The 16,531-nt window shown below is 35.8% G+C and overlaps 1 protein-coding gene across 2 annotated transcripts in view; it reads left to right on the forward strand.

The window, feature by feature from the left end:
* Nucleotides 1-16,531, forward strand: part of GLRB (glycine receptor beta) — a 47,165-nt gene that overhangs the window by 15,378 nt on the left and 15,256 nt on the right. Inside the window, exons 5-8 of one of the 2 annotated variants that reach the window (XM_050974109.1) lie at nt 6,267-6,496; nt 9,812-9,894; nt 12,626-12,766; nt 16,023-16,175. In XM_050974109.1, the coding sequence (XP_050830066.1) occupies nt 6,267-6,496; nt 9,812-9,894; nt 12,626-12,766; nt 16,023-16,175 (607 nt within the window). The remainder of the gene's footprint in view (nt 1-6,266; nt 6,497-9,811; nt 9,895-12,625; nt 12,767-16,022; nt 16,176-16,531) is intronic. The other variant, XM_050974107.1, reaches the window with a different exon arrangement.

A 16,531-nucleotide genomic window follows, 5' to 3' on the forward strand; every position in this document is an offset into this window, starting at 1 on the left:
TCTAAGATGCAAGAGCTGGACTAATTTCCATAAGTTATTAAGTTCATTGGAAGAACCCATTTGACAGTATGAGCTGAAAATCTTCCTGAGAGTTATTACATAGGTTGCTTGGTGTGTTATTCAAAAAACTCCAAACCACTAAGACTGTTATATGAGAGAAATAGAACAGATGTGCATAAGGATGAAAGGTATACATTCTTTATTTTATGTGGATCTGAAGATGTAAATAAATCATGATGGAATACAAGGAGGAGTAGTAAAGGAATAGACTATCAATGACCATGGCCTTACTGCTGTTTATTTACTGCGTGGGAAAGATAAACTGGGGAGTGAAGTTTATAAAAATGTGTTTCCAGTTCAGCCAGAAAATCTCAACATGTCAATAACAGGATGAAATAATCCTCATTGCAATTTTGACTTCTTTTGTTTCTTTGGGAAATAAAATCAATTTCAAAATATGAATTGGTTCAGCAAAGCACTCTCTGGTATTTTTGGACTTGCAGATCTTTTTTTGACATGGAGTGTCCAATAAATACTATCAAAAATATTGCCAAAAAATGCATTTAGTTATTGAAGATGTTCTGACCTGATCAGGTTTTCCTTTTGTGTGTAAAAAAGAGGGTAGTGCTCTGTGTTGTGCCAGTACAGGAAGCCTCAGCCAAGACATGCATTGAGTGGGAGTTCTGAGGTATTCCCTGATCTCTTTGGTGACCTGCTGCATCTAAGGCATTGAGGCAGTTCCCAAAATCAAGTTGCTTTTTTTTGACACTGTGACTAAGGCAGCATTCTGACACATAATGGCAGAGAAGCAATAAACCACAATACCACTAATAAGCAATAAAACACATTTTTGTTGTTGCTGGAAGTCAGTGCCCTCTTAAAATTCAGAAGAAGCTTACATGTAACCCTGATGAAATTTCAATAGGACTGCAGAGCCACTCCAAGTTGAACATAAATGGTGGCTGGAACAGTTTTGAGCAGCTTGGCCAGAAATTTCTGTTTCCTTAGCTAGCAGAGATTTATGTTTGATTGAGAATGATAGTAAGTCAACTAATGGCATTAGCAGGAAGTGACATTAAAACAAAAAAATGCAAGTTTGCCCAAAGACCACAAGATTTATTTCTGAAAACAAAAAGAGCGCTTGAATTTAAAGAGGGGCAGGGAGGAAGAGCAGGAAAGTAGGACTGAGATAAGTGTCTTAAGATATCCAGTATATTGGGCCAGATGGCCCTTTCAAGTTTCTGAAATTAGTTGCATGCTTTAAAAAATGACTTTTAAAGAGGCTTTTTAACAATTCACCCAGATTCAGATAGTAACAAAACATGAATGTGAGAGATTTGCTTCCCCCAGGCCCTCCAAAAAAATAAGAGGTATGCTCTCCACAGCCATGTATGTATGCCTGTCTGTGCCTTCCTGATATGGTCACTCACAAATTTACTAGGATGTGCTGTATGATAAGTCATGCTCTCCTCTGTAATTCAGAATATTAGACACCATCCTTACTTTATTTTATGCTTTCATTTAGATTTCTGTGTCTAGCTGATCACCACGATAGCTAAGCATGTTTATGTCAAATTTGGGTTACTTCTTGATTGCCTTAGTCTAATACAGGAAGCACTGACAAAATTAAGTCAATCTGTTCTTCCATGTATTATTTAGAAAAGTCTTCCTGCTGCAGTGGGCATTGGATATTCAGGAATCACTGCTCTCTTGAGGATAGGTTTGTACTTGTCTTCAAGTGGTCTGGGTAATACACTGGACAGTAGAAATGGATCGCTTAGAATAGGAAAAGACTTGTACTTCTGGAATCACAGGAAAAATATTTCCTGGAGGTGAGGCACCCAGTCTGTGAAGGATCAAAGGGGTCTCTTGAGTTCAGAAAGGAGACATTTGCAGAAGTATCAGAACTGCTGAAAAGGTTCCTTGGTGTTGGAGAAGAGAATGGCTTGCTGCATCTCTACTGTCTCTGGTGTTGGTGAGAATCATGAGGAGTATTGATTTATAGACTATCTCTAAAATTACCAGAAGCTGCTAAACTGGTTGGAGTGATATCAAAATTTTTGAAATAATATATTTCCAAGTTTTTCAGACAATGAATTATTGTAATGATGCTTTGCTCTCTAGCCACTGCTGGCTATAATAATTGAACTCATAAATTTCTGCAAAATCTATGTCGGGGTAAAGCCATGCTAAAGCAATGATTCCTTCTTTTGTGTGATGGAAGTGTGGGGAAAAATAACAATGTGTGCCAGATGACTGGAAGACAGGGTATGGTAGAAGGCCCAACAAACAAATGTGGAGTGACAGTGAGAGAAGGCCTTGCTTGCTGTCCTTCTGGTCCTGTGACGATTACATTCTTAGCTGTGCAGTTGGCTCATCCTCAACAAAGAGTTGTGATTAGCTCCTTCTGAGGTAGAGTCCACTTAGATTTAAGAAAGGAGGGAATTTATGTATAGAAAATCATTGAAGTTACTTTGTTTCAAAGCAAGACAGTACCCATTTTGGGGGTCCTATGCCCAGAATCCTGTATCACTTTAATCAAGCCTTTGTGAAGAACCTGAAGAGCAAATGCTTGCTCTGTGGTTAGAAAGGATAGTGTTCATGTTGTGTTTCCAACATTGAAGAGAACTGCAGTGCTTCTGCACACTTATCAAGAAAGTCTCCTGGAAAAAACTAAGCAAAAGAACTAGTGAACTACAGAGAGAATCAGAATTTGTACAGATAAAAAGGAGAAGAGCTTACAGAAGAGCTGCTACCTTCCAGTAAGCTCCCTTTATCTTGAATTTGTAACTTGTTCCCTTCTCTATCATTAGACCACTTGTCAAGGATCCCATGTTAACTCTGCTTCTGAGTTTGCACACATTTTTTGAGACTGCAGAATTGTGCAGATTGCAGAATATTATTAACACCCATAATAGGGTGGTTATGTCATATTTAGAAACTGTTTTAAACTGGATGACCCGTCAAGGATTCCTAGGGATAGAGAGTTTCTGGTGTAAATACCCACAGGGCTATATTTTTTTTTTTTTCTGTGATGATGATCTGACTTTCTGTCTACAGAATCTATGTTCAAGGTTTTTGCTTGAAGTGTGACCTTTCTTCACTGACTCAAGCAACAAAACACCAATTCTTCCTTCTCCTTTACTTTAAAATCTTGCAGAAAGGTCTTTTTAATATTCATGATTATAAAAAACATTTAGTTTCCTTATTTTAATCTTAAAAATGACATTTTTTCTTCATTAAAAGCAAACACTATTATGTTGCCTTTCTTGGTATTTGTTAGTCTTTCATGATCTTCTATGTGCTCTGTTTTGCAGAGAGATACATAGGCTAGGCTTGCTTTCTGGCCTGAGGTGGTTTTCTGGCCACATGCACACTATTAAGTAGACTTCTGAAATATTTCCTAGAATGCCTGCCAACCTCCCTGAAAATGACTTGCCTTCTGTTGGAGTTACACAGGAAAACAAAGCCCTGTAGAATACTTCTGTGTTTCCTTCAACCTACAGGTCCTCCTAGCTCTGATGCTGATGAATGTCTCTTCCATCCTTTTCCCCTAGTTTCAGCCTTTTTAGTTGCTATTTGACTCTCCTTTACTATAAAATGCCAATCACTCTGCAAATTCAAAAAAACATTTGTAAAATGTACACCAGGAAGACCATGTGCTCCATGCAGATTGCTTCTTCAGTCCCTGTTCAACCTAATTCTAATACACTTACTGAATTTTAAAATTCATTGTGCAAATTTGAGAGGACCGGTTACAGACTTCTTTCAAGATAAATTTATACCAGATCATAGTCTTTACTGCTGCCAGATGCTGTAAGGGTGCATGCTCTTCTAAGAAGCAGCCCTTTTGCACATTGTTGTCTGGCTAGCCACAGTTATATATTGTGACATCTCTTTGCTCCTTTTTAAATTCTCTGTATTGCCTCAAGTATGTGGTGGCCTTCCTCTCCAAGTATCCCTGTCAAAGTCTCTACTTTGGGCCTGAACCTCCCCACTTTAGATTAATGGGATTTTTATTTCTCTGAGTTAAATGGGAACAGACTCAAGTTCTTAAAATGTCAAGACATCTGATAGTTTGGTGTTTAAGTTCATTTGTAATGGAGCAAGGAAGGAAATAAAATAGCATCCACCTGATCTTACTTCCAATTCTTATTTTGCCAGTGCATTCTGCTTTTCAGTGATGTAAGCATCTCCTTCTGCTGAATGGGTAAGCTGAAGGCAAGTGTTGCACAGTGCTTATCATTTGCCTATGGCTTTGAAAAGGCATCTTATTTTGTTTGAAATTAGGGTAATGCACTTATTTATGGGGAAATTGAATTCAGTGTAACCAACAGTGTAATGTTTGTGAGTATGAATGGTATGCAGTATTTATCTCATATAGTTTAGAGTAATTTTTTTCACTGAGACAAGAAGTGCATATGGAATGGGAACTTCAGCAAGAAGCAAGTAAAGGAAATTTTCAATTATATACATATAATTGAAAAGATGCTTTCTGAGATAATGACCTGAATTCCCTCCAATTATGAAGCTTCTCTATGAGACTCTTCCAGTACAAATTCACTTCATATTAACCATTTTTTGCTTCTTCTTTACTTTGGCAAGACAACATAGGTCTTTGTATAAACAAGACTCAGACTATGTATATTTTTTCCAAAACTAACTGCCAACCAGTAACAAGTACTTAGTTTTGATGCTTTGCTTTTCTTTACTATGCACTAAGGAGAAATATTACACAGTATAGTGTAATAAGGAAATACTTGGGCTAATGTGACTGTTGGGCTGAACCTGGGAAAGTGGGCACTGCATTTAACTATACAGATCAAATCAACAGAATAAATTATTCTGCATGAGGTCTTAGCCAAGTGGACTCCTTCTGGTTGAAGTTAGGATGACTGTCTCAACATGGCACCTGCTTTGGAGTATAAATGTAGTTAGTACAGCAGAAGATAATTCAGTTGTATTGGCCAAAAAAATGTGTAAGAGTCATTGACATGGAGAATAAAAACTTTATAAAATTTGTTTGCATGCAGAATCCATTGACAAACCAAAAATATGTTGAGAATCTTCATTCCCCTATTTCTAGCATTTTGGTATAATTGTAGAGCAGTAGCCATGTTTTCACTGCTCTGAAAGACACAGCCCTTATCTCAGGAGGCTTTGTACCAAAAAGACAATTATGAAAAAACAAAGCACACTATAGAAGGCAACTGTGAAGACTGGAGATAGAAATAATTTTACATACAGAATTTTCACTCATTTGTTTGGATTTAACTTTTTTTCAACAATAACTTTATTCTTTCTTGGTATGTGATCTGCCTAGTTTACATACACATCAAAAAGAGGCACTGGCTTAAATGGAAATGTAAAAAATAAAAAGACTTAAGAGATAAGGCTGAAAAATCCTAGCTGACATTCTAGGTCAGATTCTTCCTTCAGAGGCACACAGCTTTCACTAAGCACAGAACACGTGCAGGGTATCATTTTGCCCTGAGACACATGCTACTCCAGTTCCCAAAAGCAAAATTAGGTTCTCGTTGGGCACGGCTCCACTCCTGTCCTTCCTTCAGCCAAATTCCTCTGATTTCAGAAGGAGATTTCCTCTGTAGAGCCTTGATTTTGTGTCTTTGGGACTGATTCTGTTTCTCCTCTCATACCTGCTACCTGAGTACTTATGTTGCAAGCTGGCATCAGTTTTCCCTTTACCAAGATAGTCCCAGATCGCCGGTAGATGGTCTGAGGCCATATTCTGGGTGTGTAGTATAAAATCTATTACCTACCTGATCTGTTTCCTGCTTTTATAGTGTGATATTTTGCCGTCAGTGTGCCACAACCGAATGGAGAGTAAACTGGAATTGGCACTCACAAGATATCCTGAAAGATGTGATATCATGCCTGCTGCCTGCAGCCATTTAGTGTAGTCAAGCTATGGCCTCTCTCTGCCCTGCTGCATGCTTTTCTCTATGCCTGGGTAACAGGAGCTTTTACTGAGGGAATGCAAAAATGACTCTGGAGTGGCAATTTGAGCCTTTGTTTAAGGAAAGTTGCTGTATTCAAAACCATGAGTGAGATGTAATCTGTTTGTACTAAAGTCTGTTAAACATAATGCTTCGTAATGTAATTTGAATAGTGATTACTGTCTTTGTGATAGAAAAATCAGGGCATAATTTTTTTTCTCTTGCAAGTCTGATGAAATTGTTTTATTTCTCTGTGGGGTTTTTGCTAGATTTTTGGCCAGTCTAATATTAGTTTATTCTTCCAATCAGGATTATAGAGTCAACATCTTTCTAAGACAGAAGTGGAATGACCCCAGACTCAAACTGCCCAATGACTGGAGAGGTTCAGATACATTGACAGTGGACCCAACTATGTTTAAGTGTCTTTGGAAGCCAGACTTATTCTTTGCAAATGAAAAAAATGCTAACTTCCATGATGTCACACAAGAAAATATCCTTCTTTTTATATTTCGGGATGGAGACGTCCTAGTCAGCATGAGGTATTTTATTTATACGTTTCCACTGGTTTTTTTAAGTGATTTTATATGAAGTATATGTTCTTTATTAGCCTTAGTAATGTAATACAATTTATTACTAACATTTAAATTTATATGAGACAGTTTCTAAACAATGCTCCAATAGCTTGTGTGTAAAGAAATCAGATGATAGCGCTGCAAGTGTGAGAAATTTGAAGTGTATATACTTGTTAAGCTAACACACTGAACTAACTAAATTTAAACCCTTTGGATAATTTCTTAGATTCCTAGAAGCATAGTGGAGTGGATAATATATCTGAAATACAACCTTCAATAAAACAGTATATTTTGCACACTACTTGAATTTTTACAGCAGCTAAAGTAAACGATGATTACCTGCTAAAGATATAGGGAAAGCAGAAATTATAACATTTGTGAATATGTATGTTTTGTAAAACTACTGCAAAAAAAATCCTGATTAAGTTCAATTTCTTGCTGGATATCATTTTTTTCAGAAGTCTCCAAATTGCTGTTCAATTGAATTGCAATTAACATATACTTTTTTGGTGGTTTGACTCGGTTTATCAAAGCTTTACACAGTGCCACAAAAATAGTCATCCACTTAAACCAGCAAATTAGTTGATTAAATAGGAGGTCATAGTGAATTACAGCTATGGAGAGTTTTTAGTTTCTAGTTAGTAGAGATTAGGCTGAATTTTCTAACAAGAAGTTAGAATTTTTTTCTGGTGAGTGCTGTAACATATTGCCCTGATAGAGACAAAATGAACATCTGAATATACTGCAACATTACCTTTAAGAGGGAATCACTTGAGAAGCTGGGTTCACATGAGCTATTTCTTCCAGGGGTAGAAATGGATAGAAAAAAGGAGAAACTATATGAAAGAGTTTGGGTTCTTTTTTTCCCATTTCAAAACAGGGTGAGAAAAATCAGTCTCAAGACTATTGCTGGCAGTGATCAGAAAAGAAAATACATTGGGCAATCAAAGCATTACATTTGGATTGCTCTGAAGGTCTTGGTTTTGATTTCAGCTGCTTCTGAAGTTTTGAAGTGTGTAGAAATTAATATTTGAAAGTAGAAAATAACTTCCAGCTATGAAAGAAGTTTCCCTTTTGAAAAAGTAAATGTTAAATGAAATGTTGAAATATTTTTCAAATATTTTTGCTGGGTTGCAGGTATTTCTAAATGATCTCAATAAGAATGGTTAATGATTAGTGAATATTGAATGAATACTAATGGAAGTGTTTCTGATGAAAAAACTATTCTCTGAAAATGTGCAAAAAAGAAAACTAGGTTCAAGAACATTAGAAATTATTGCCATCTTCTAAAAATTCTCTGTTTATTTTAGTAGCACACTTTGTTTTTACATGATGTGTGTGCAGGTAAGATGAATTATTTTAGGGACTGTGGTTTGCTGACATTTTTAAAATATATAATTTCTATGTCTTGTATTTCTAGTTTACAGAGGTATTATCATGTATAAATTAAAGACTCTCCAGTTATCAAAATTCTTTATGGCAAAATGTGTAGGAGACAAAGCTCTTGCACAAACAATAAAGAATTAGGAAACTGAATACAGGAATAAACAGCTACTGCTCACATCAGGGAAAGTAAAACACTTGACTCCCCCAAAAAAACCCCAATCTATTCTGTGTTATGTGCTTTTCAACATAAATAATCTGAAAAACTGAATTTGCAAGTGCATTTCATGATACCCAAATATGCAGAACAGTAAAGATAAGAGACAACACTAAGAACCACAAATCAATCTAATGACTATGCAACAAAGTATGGGATAAAATTCAATGTAAACAACTGGAAATTATGCACGAGGGGAAAAAAAATAGTTTGACTTCACATAAAGCCTGATTGATCTAGAGTCGGTTATTTCCAGCCAAAAAAAATTAGCTTAGAGTAGTAATGGATAGTTCTTTGAAAATGTCAGCTAATAGTTCAGTATTATTTGAGAAAGTGAATTGAATTCTTGGAAGTATAATTCTTACAGTTATGCCAGTGCATAAAAGTATGCTGCAGTTACATCTTGAATGCAATTCTGGTCTTCCAGCTGTAGGAAGTGAGGCAGGGACAGTCAAAGGTGTGGAACAGCTGAGCAAGGCTGAACTTTTCACACTGGAAAAAGCAAAATAATTGAGGTGGTGCCATAGAGGTCTCTAAATCACAAATGGCGCAGACAGAATGGATGGACATTGATTTTTTGCCTTCTTTTACAGTGAAAGAACTATGAGACAGACTGGGGATAGGTAAAAAGGCATAATTAGAGTGTGTGCAGCTTAGCTATGACATTCTTTGCTGCAAGATGCTGGGCATATACTTTATATAGTGTCAAGGTTTAACCCCAGCTGGAAACTAAGTACCATTCTCTCATTTCTTCCTGGCCTCAGTGGGATGGGAAGGAGAAGCAGGAAAATAAAGGTGATAGAAGTTGGGGTTTGAGAACCCCTTACAAATTGCAGCAAAGTAGAACAAAATAAAAGTGTTAATGCTAATACTAATTGTAATGAAAGGGACAGGGGGAAAGAGACATAAAACCAAGAGAAACTAGTGATGCAAAAGAGAATTGCTCACTACCTGCTGACAGCTGCTCATCCCTTCCCTGCTGCCTCTCATCTCCTTGTGTACCTTCTCACTGGCAGAGTATGGAAAACCGAAAAGTCCTTGATTTAGGGTAAGCACTACTCAGCAACCACCAAAACCATCAATATCTTATCCATGTTATACTGAATCCAGAACACAGCACTGTGCCAGCTACTAGGGAGAAAATGTAGCTGTCCCAGGTGAAACCAGGACGTCTAGATTCCAGAAAGCAGCTGAAAGCAAAACAAGTTCTTGGAGACAAAAAAATCTATTGATGTCCCTCAATACTGCAAGAATCCTTTCTGGTTTGGGAAGCCCTTGAGGTGCAACTTTTGGATGCTGCTGGATATCTGGTGAAATAACACTTCCAGATTGCTGTAGTGTCATATTCTTCTTTATAGGTCTGTCACTGGCCAATGCTGGAGACAGGACTCTGTTCTGTATGGACATTTGGTTTGCATATTCTATGATCTATATGTATTTTGTCTTGTATTAGTAGTTCTTTAATTTTAAATTCTTTAATATGTTTAAAACCCTCTATAAAATTTTATTGTCTTATTTTATGCTAGAGAGATTTCCATTGCAACTGCTAATTATAACTTCTAAACTTTGTTTCTGCTCTTTTAGAAGACGAAAATCAAAAACCTGTGATTTTTTCTTTCTCATGGCCGTCTACTGCTTACCTGAAACCTCACAGTTTTTAAATACCATTTCTGTATTTTCAGATTGTCTATTACACTGTCATGCCCTTTGGACTTGACCTTGTTTCCTATGGATACACAACGTTGCAAGATGCAATTGGAAAGCTGTATGTAAATCATTCTGTCCATAAAAACAGTTCTTTTCTAGGCATACATGAGAATCAAACAAAAATTATTGATTCTTTTACTTAATCTCAGCACTTTTAATGAATCATGAAATTGATACTCACTGGTTCCTACCAATGTACATTTCCCTATTTAAGATGTTTCTTGCTGTTATGGCACTGTGCACTCTTAGTTTTAGCTTTTGCTATCACCCAGAATGATATCTGAGGCCTTTTATAAAAGCATTTACAATAATTTGATATACATGGAAACATATTATTTGGAAAAAAGAATGGTTTTGCCAGGTGGTTTTAACTTCCACAACCTATGCTGCTTTGTAGGTTTTGGGGGCCCGATTTATCCCCTTGCATTGATGATGCATTGTATCATCATTGTACCAACATTGGTATTGTTTGGAACTCCTTTGATACAGTACCAAAGGAAAAGTATTTGATGCCAAAGCAGTGAGATGATTTAGTATCAAAGCTTTTGAAAGTGGTTTCAGGATGTGTTGTGGATGTAGTCAGGCATGTATTCCTGGTCCCCAGGTGATTTAATCTTACAACAGGGCAGACAGGTCACATCTCTGAAGGGCTTCATGCCATGCTGGAAGTTACAGACAAAATGTTTCTGAAATCCATCTTCCTTTCTGTGCCCCAAATATGCAGGTGTCTGCTCAACTACAGCTTTTTCCAACAGTTTAATATTTGGTGATCCCACTTTCATGGTAATTCTGTTTTCCTAAATAAAGATGAGCATGAAGCAGGGAGAAGGAAGGTGACCTGTTCCAGTCTGCTGCTGCTGTAACATATAAACTCGTTCAGCTCTTACTCCAGCAGGTCTGGTGGGAAAGGTGACGCTAGGGAAAAGAGTCACAGGTGAAGAAAAAATAAGGTTAACCAAAGCTGGGCAGGGTATCACAATATGGACAAAGCTAATAATAATAATAATAATAATAATAATAATAATAATAATAATAATAATAATAATAATAATAATAATAAATTTTCGTTTTGATTGTCAGCATTTATCTTTAGAATTTTAGTATGTCCATAGTAATTTTTTCATCACTACTATGTATGTACATTAGCTGAAGTTATGGAAAACATTATGGAAAATGTTGGGTTTTCCATAATGTCCAATTATGGACATTATGGAAGACCCAAGTCAGTTTGGGGTTAACCTGGAATTAGTAATACTAATTCCAGGTTAACTAAGAGAAGTTCACTTAAGATTTCTCAGCCCAGCAAGTCCACTTACATTACAAGTGTTGAAAGGTACAGTCATGCAAGGAGACACTACTTGTTAAAAAAAAACATGCTAAGATGATATACTCAAATGCAATTAATTTCCCTCTTGGAAAAGACTATGCACTAGGCTTTCTTCTACCTTTTAATTCAGTTATCAAAAGTAAGAAGGGTATCCATGACTTCCTATCTGTGCTTCCAGTTCTTTCCCTGCTAGCCATTGGTAGTTTGATTATTAGATTGTTTTCAAATTAGTATTTGGTTTTTGCTTGCTAAATTTCAAAATCAAAAAAGGCCATCAGTTGCTACTAAGATGTTCTCATCTCCACAGTTATAATCTCCAATTCTACATATTCTCTATAGACACAATTTTCCCTCTCCAGTAATTGTTATCATAAAGGATCTTGGCAGTTTTGTGATAGGCTGTGTGTTGGAACAGGGTGAGAAGGATTTTATGAATGAAACATTAACATAATTTTTAATAGTGTATTATATTATGAAGTTTTGAAACATTGTGATTTTTATTAAATTATTATGAATCATAAAGTCATCATTTATGAACAGTTTCACTTTCTTAATCACAGCTGGTTTTCAAAAATTAAAAAGAATAATCTAATGCCTCCAGAAAAAGAATGGCTCTTTAAACATTTTTCTCAGGCTTTGAACTGCAAAATAATGCATTCCAACTCCATCTTTTTTATGTTTCCTCATCTGTTTTTCTATCTAACACACATTATCTCTGTTTAAATTCAGTTAATCTTTAATGAACAGAAGGTCACAAAAAATGGCTTGTAAATCATTATTCTGATTATGCATATTTAATCAATATTGCTTTATTCTTGAATATTGTGAGTCTAACTTGCACGGCCTCTCGCTTGGTGCTGGTGTATATGTTATGATTTGGGCACTCAGAGGTTAGCTGAGGTCTGTCTGTCCTCAGTGGGTCAGGAAGGCACTCAGCTGATTTCTGTAGGACTGCACATCTGCTCTAATTCCTGGGCAAGTGTTTCCTGAATGGCAGTGCTGTCATGAATCAGGGCTTTTAGTCTGAGAAAATAAGCAGTGTGGTTGTTTTACACAAACACCAAGATTCATCATGGTAATTGAGTTGTTAAATTCTTTTGAAGTTACTCAGACTCATTAAAATTCTTCTTTTCCATATTTTGCTGAAGTAGAGTATGAATGAGTATGGAGGCTTGAAAGCTGTGGAAAATACAGCTTTGCTTTCTTTGTTTGAAAAGTACACCCTGTAACAAATACCTCTTAGTCATCCTAATATTGCTGATAATGTAATGTTTCACCCACTAAGTCCCAACTTCAGCCCACATAAAAATGCAGCTGTGGATTATTTAATTTTTCTATTTATTTATTTGAACAGGAAAGAAAAAGACTGAAAGATACACAATACATATATGCTATGTTTTCTTGCAGAGTTTACTGTGATTGAGCTAGATCTTTGAACAATTATTATTCTTTTGTCTTGCAGTTGGTTACACAACTGATGACTTACGGTTTATCTGGCAGTCTGGAGATCCTGTACAGCTAGAGAAAATTGCCCTGCCTCAGTTTGATATTAAAAAGGAGGATATTGAATATGGTAACTGTACCAAGTATTACAAAGGCACAGGTAGGTAATATAAGTTATTTCCTTGGTAAAAAACTCGAAGCTTCCTTTAATGGTTAATATTCAAGCCCACATCTTACATTTCCTGGGATAAAATAGATTACATTCCTGGGTAAAAGATTACTCTACTATGAGTGGTTCATATAATGGTAAGTTTAATATGTGATCATTAAAAACTAGTTCAAATATAGAAATGTCCAAGTTGAAGAAGAGATTTAATGTTTGTCTTGGCTTTACTTACAGATACCATGATCTTATTATCACCATGTTATTTCTATGGTTCTAACACCTGTTTTTGCTTGTAAATGTCAAAATTTTCTGAAAGATTGTTTGTGCAGAATCATGCCAGTTGCAGCAAAGTGGGTAAATTTTGATTTTCTGGTTAGACTTTTGTGCCATAAGTGGATATTACTAGAATGTAATTCCAAATGCTTCATCCTGTGGATTCTTCCTTTCTTGAAATGTTCTGGAAATTCTGTCATTTTTGAAAGCCGCTTGCAATCCTCAGCCCTCTATTTATTTATTCCTATGATCATTTTTTTAATATTGGCACAAATTTTTCCAAAGGTTTCTGTACTCTGGTTTTAATGATTTATGTTTTTCACCTTGATTGATTCCTGCCTACGATTATATCCAAACTACTCACACTGTGACAACCACAAGACTTTCTACAAGAGCAGCTGTATTTTAGTCAGTGCTTTTACATCATGGGAATAAATCTTCCATTAAAACTCAGTTGGGAAGTCTGTGGTGCTGCAGCTTCTGAGGACCCTCTGCAAGTTTCTTGTTGGCTATTCAGCTGAAGTGGAGGCTCTGTTACTTGCAGTTGCTCCTGTGATAGATTCCAAGCCTGGAGACATCTTAAGAAATCTTAGCTGACCTCAGAGTTAAAAATTTGATTTGAAAAGATAATGAGAATAAAAGCGGGCTTTGGTTTTTAACTGCAAAATGAGTGAGATCTCATCCTAAGAAAATAATTCATCCACTCTTCATAGGTGATTTATAATTCCTAAATAATAAGAAATTCTCTCTCTTCAGAAAAGTGCTGATTTTTTGAAAGCATATCCAGCTAACAGTGATGGCATTCAGAATATGTCAAAACCTTACTTAGCAGTGAGAAAAAATATTTTGTCCCTTTTAAAAAAATGAAATTACTGAAAAAAAATTCTCCATAAAGTAGTGAAAAACTAAAAGAATGGATCTTTAATTTCCCAAACAAAATTCATAAGCATGGGAAAGTTGAAAAATGTATATTCTATTGTGATTATTTTGAGGTGTGCTCTAAATCTGAAATTAAACATCTAAAAAAACGATAGTAACTCTATTTTAGGAACCCTAAGGTTTTAGGAACCCTAAAGAAAAATATTTAAGAATTATACACAAAGAAAATCACTGGTTTTCTCTCAAGTTTCTGCAACTTGTGTCCACAAATGACATGGTGCAAAAATGTTCAGTAGAATATTCACATTCTGTGTGTGTGCTTTGAACATTAAAGAAAGAACATGAGAGAACTATTTTGAAAAGTTTTCACAATTCTTTTACTGCAAATCCATTCTGTAAAGAACCTCCATTTAATCTCATAACCAAAACCAGAATCAATATTTCACTAATGTGAGTCGAATATTTAGTATGCTGAAATATTTTTAAAGGCTGTTTTTAATGCTCCATTTTTTTATTTACTTGACAATTCTTAATCTGAATGTATTTTTTAATAGGTGATTTCACACACAGAGCTAAATAATTTTGTCAGATAATCAAGAGAAGTTTTGCATCAAGGAGCAGATTTTCAAAATTATGGCTTATGTAGGAGTTCCCTGAGAATTGCAAAAACCCCTTAATCTTTACTGCCTATTTCTGTCAATGGATGTTTTATCATACCTACCTAAGTTGAAAGAGAGTCAGCAAATCTGGGCTGCTTTTGTAGCAATACTTTGAATATTTATATTTGCAAATTTCCTGTTATTCATCAATTTTATGACAGATCAAATAGGTCTTTTTGAGCTGAATGGTGAGGGCAATAGATACCATACTCTTTCTGATGAAATATTATTCAAATAAAGGCATGCAGAATGCATTTCCTGCATAACACAAATAATGATTTTGAAGGTGATCTCTCATTTGAAAACAAAACCTAAAAGTGTCTGGAATCCACTCATAAATTACAGAGGGAAAATTTTTCAGCCAAGTGATCACTGAAGACGATAGAATGAGCTATAAAATACAGTATAGTGTCTTCTACACAAGGGTGTTAGTCCTTATGTTTTCAACTTTTGTTGTTGTGGTGTTTTTATACCCAAACAGCACTTTTACACTGTATCATTGTACAGCACTTAATTGATACAATATAGGAGGTAAATGGAGAACTTTTTGACATGTTCTATCTTCAAAATACGTATCTCACCACCTGCATCAATAAATACAGTCTGATTTGAATTTTGAAGTTGTTGTAATATAACATAGGAATGCCTTTTTCTTGTGATAGAATAGTTTTTGAAGTTTCCAGGCTTTCTCCAACACTGTTGTGTTATTATGAACATAAAAATTCCAGTTCTTCTAATTGCGTGAAAATATGGACAGAAATTACTTTCTGGTTGTCAGACTTCTTGATGCATTTGTTAGCTCCAGCAAAACATCTAGTAACTGCAACTTTGTTTTGTGTTGAATTCATCTTAAACATCGTCTGAAGTTTGTATGCTTTAGATGTTGATTTTAAAAGATTTGATACATTGTTCCTTGTTTACAAAATTTGCAGCTTTTCCAAAGTCTTTTTAAAATGTCTATACCAATTTTAGAAGTCATTTGTACCAACTTTCAGTACTGAGGAAACCTCTGGTTAGTCACATTCATTCACTGCATTCCATTCTAAACCTGCTGGACTAATATTTCTTAACTCATCTTGTGCAGAAATTAATGCTAAGTAGGATTTTCAGATGAGCTTAAGCTAGTAGGGCTGCTAGACTCCATTGGTGTTGTCTGAACTGCATCTTGAAGCCAGCATCAAGCTGGGAGTCACTTCAGCCTCCTGCTGCTTTGAAAAGTGGAAGGGTTCCTTACAGAGCACAGTGTACCATACCCTAACCACACTTAGTGCTTGAGTAAATTTGTGTCTTGATTTTTTTTTTCAAATTAAAGTCTTTGCCTTTATAAAGAAAACCAAAGCATTGAACTTTTTCTTTTAAGCAGAAAAAGACCTGGAATCTATGGTTCAGAAGTTCACCTGCAAAGCACATTGAACATTAATGCATTTATTTCTTTAAAGGTTATTACACTTGTGTAGAAGTAATCTTCACTTTAAGAAGACAAGTTGGATTTTACATGATGGGTGTTTATGCTCCTACACTGCTAATTGTTGTTCTATCCTGGCTGTCATTTTGGATCAATCCTGATGCAAGTGCTGCAAGAGTCCCACTGGGTAACCTGCATTTTCACGTACTGTCACGGTCCTCTGTAACATCATTGAGCCATTCTCAGTTGCTTTGGCTACGTGACACTGGACCCTGAAAGCAACTTCGCTTCCATCTTCCACTCATCATTTCCACTGAACTCTGCTCATTCCAAGTCCTGTAAACTTCACCTTGGCATTAAGACTTCTCGTGATTGTAGTTCCAGCATTTGGGTGACAAGCACGCAGTCTCCACTCCTCTCAGCGTGGACAAGTCTGATCTGTCTATGCACAGGTGGTGCTGCAAACACAGGAAATATTCATGTTACAGGAATTTCAACATTTGGATAATGAGTAAGAAAGCAGGATAATAAGTGAGGCTTTTA

The sequence above is a fragment of the Serinus canaria genome, chromosome 4, assembly GCF_022539315.1.
Source record: "Serinus canaria isolate serCan28SL12 chromosome 4, serCan2020, whole genome shotgun sequence".
Classification (NCBI taxonomy): domain Eukaryota; kingdom Metazoa; phylum Chordata; class Aves; order Passeriformes; family Fringillidae; genus Serinus; species Serinus canaria.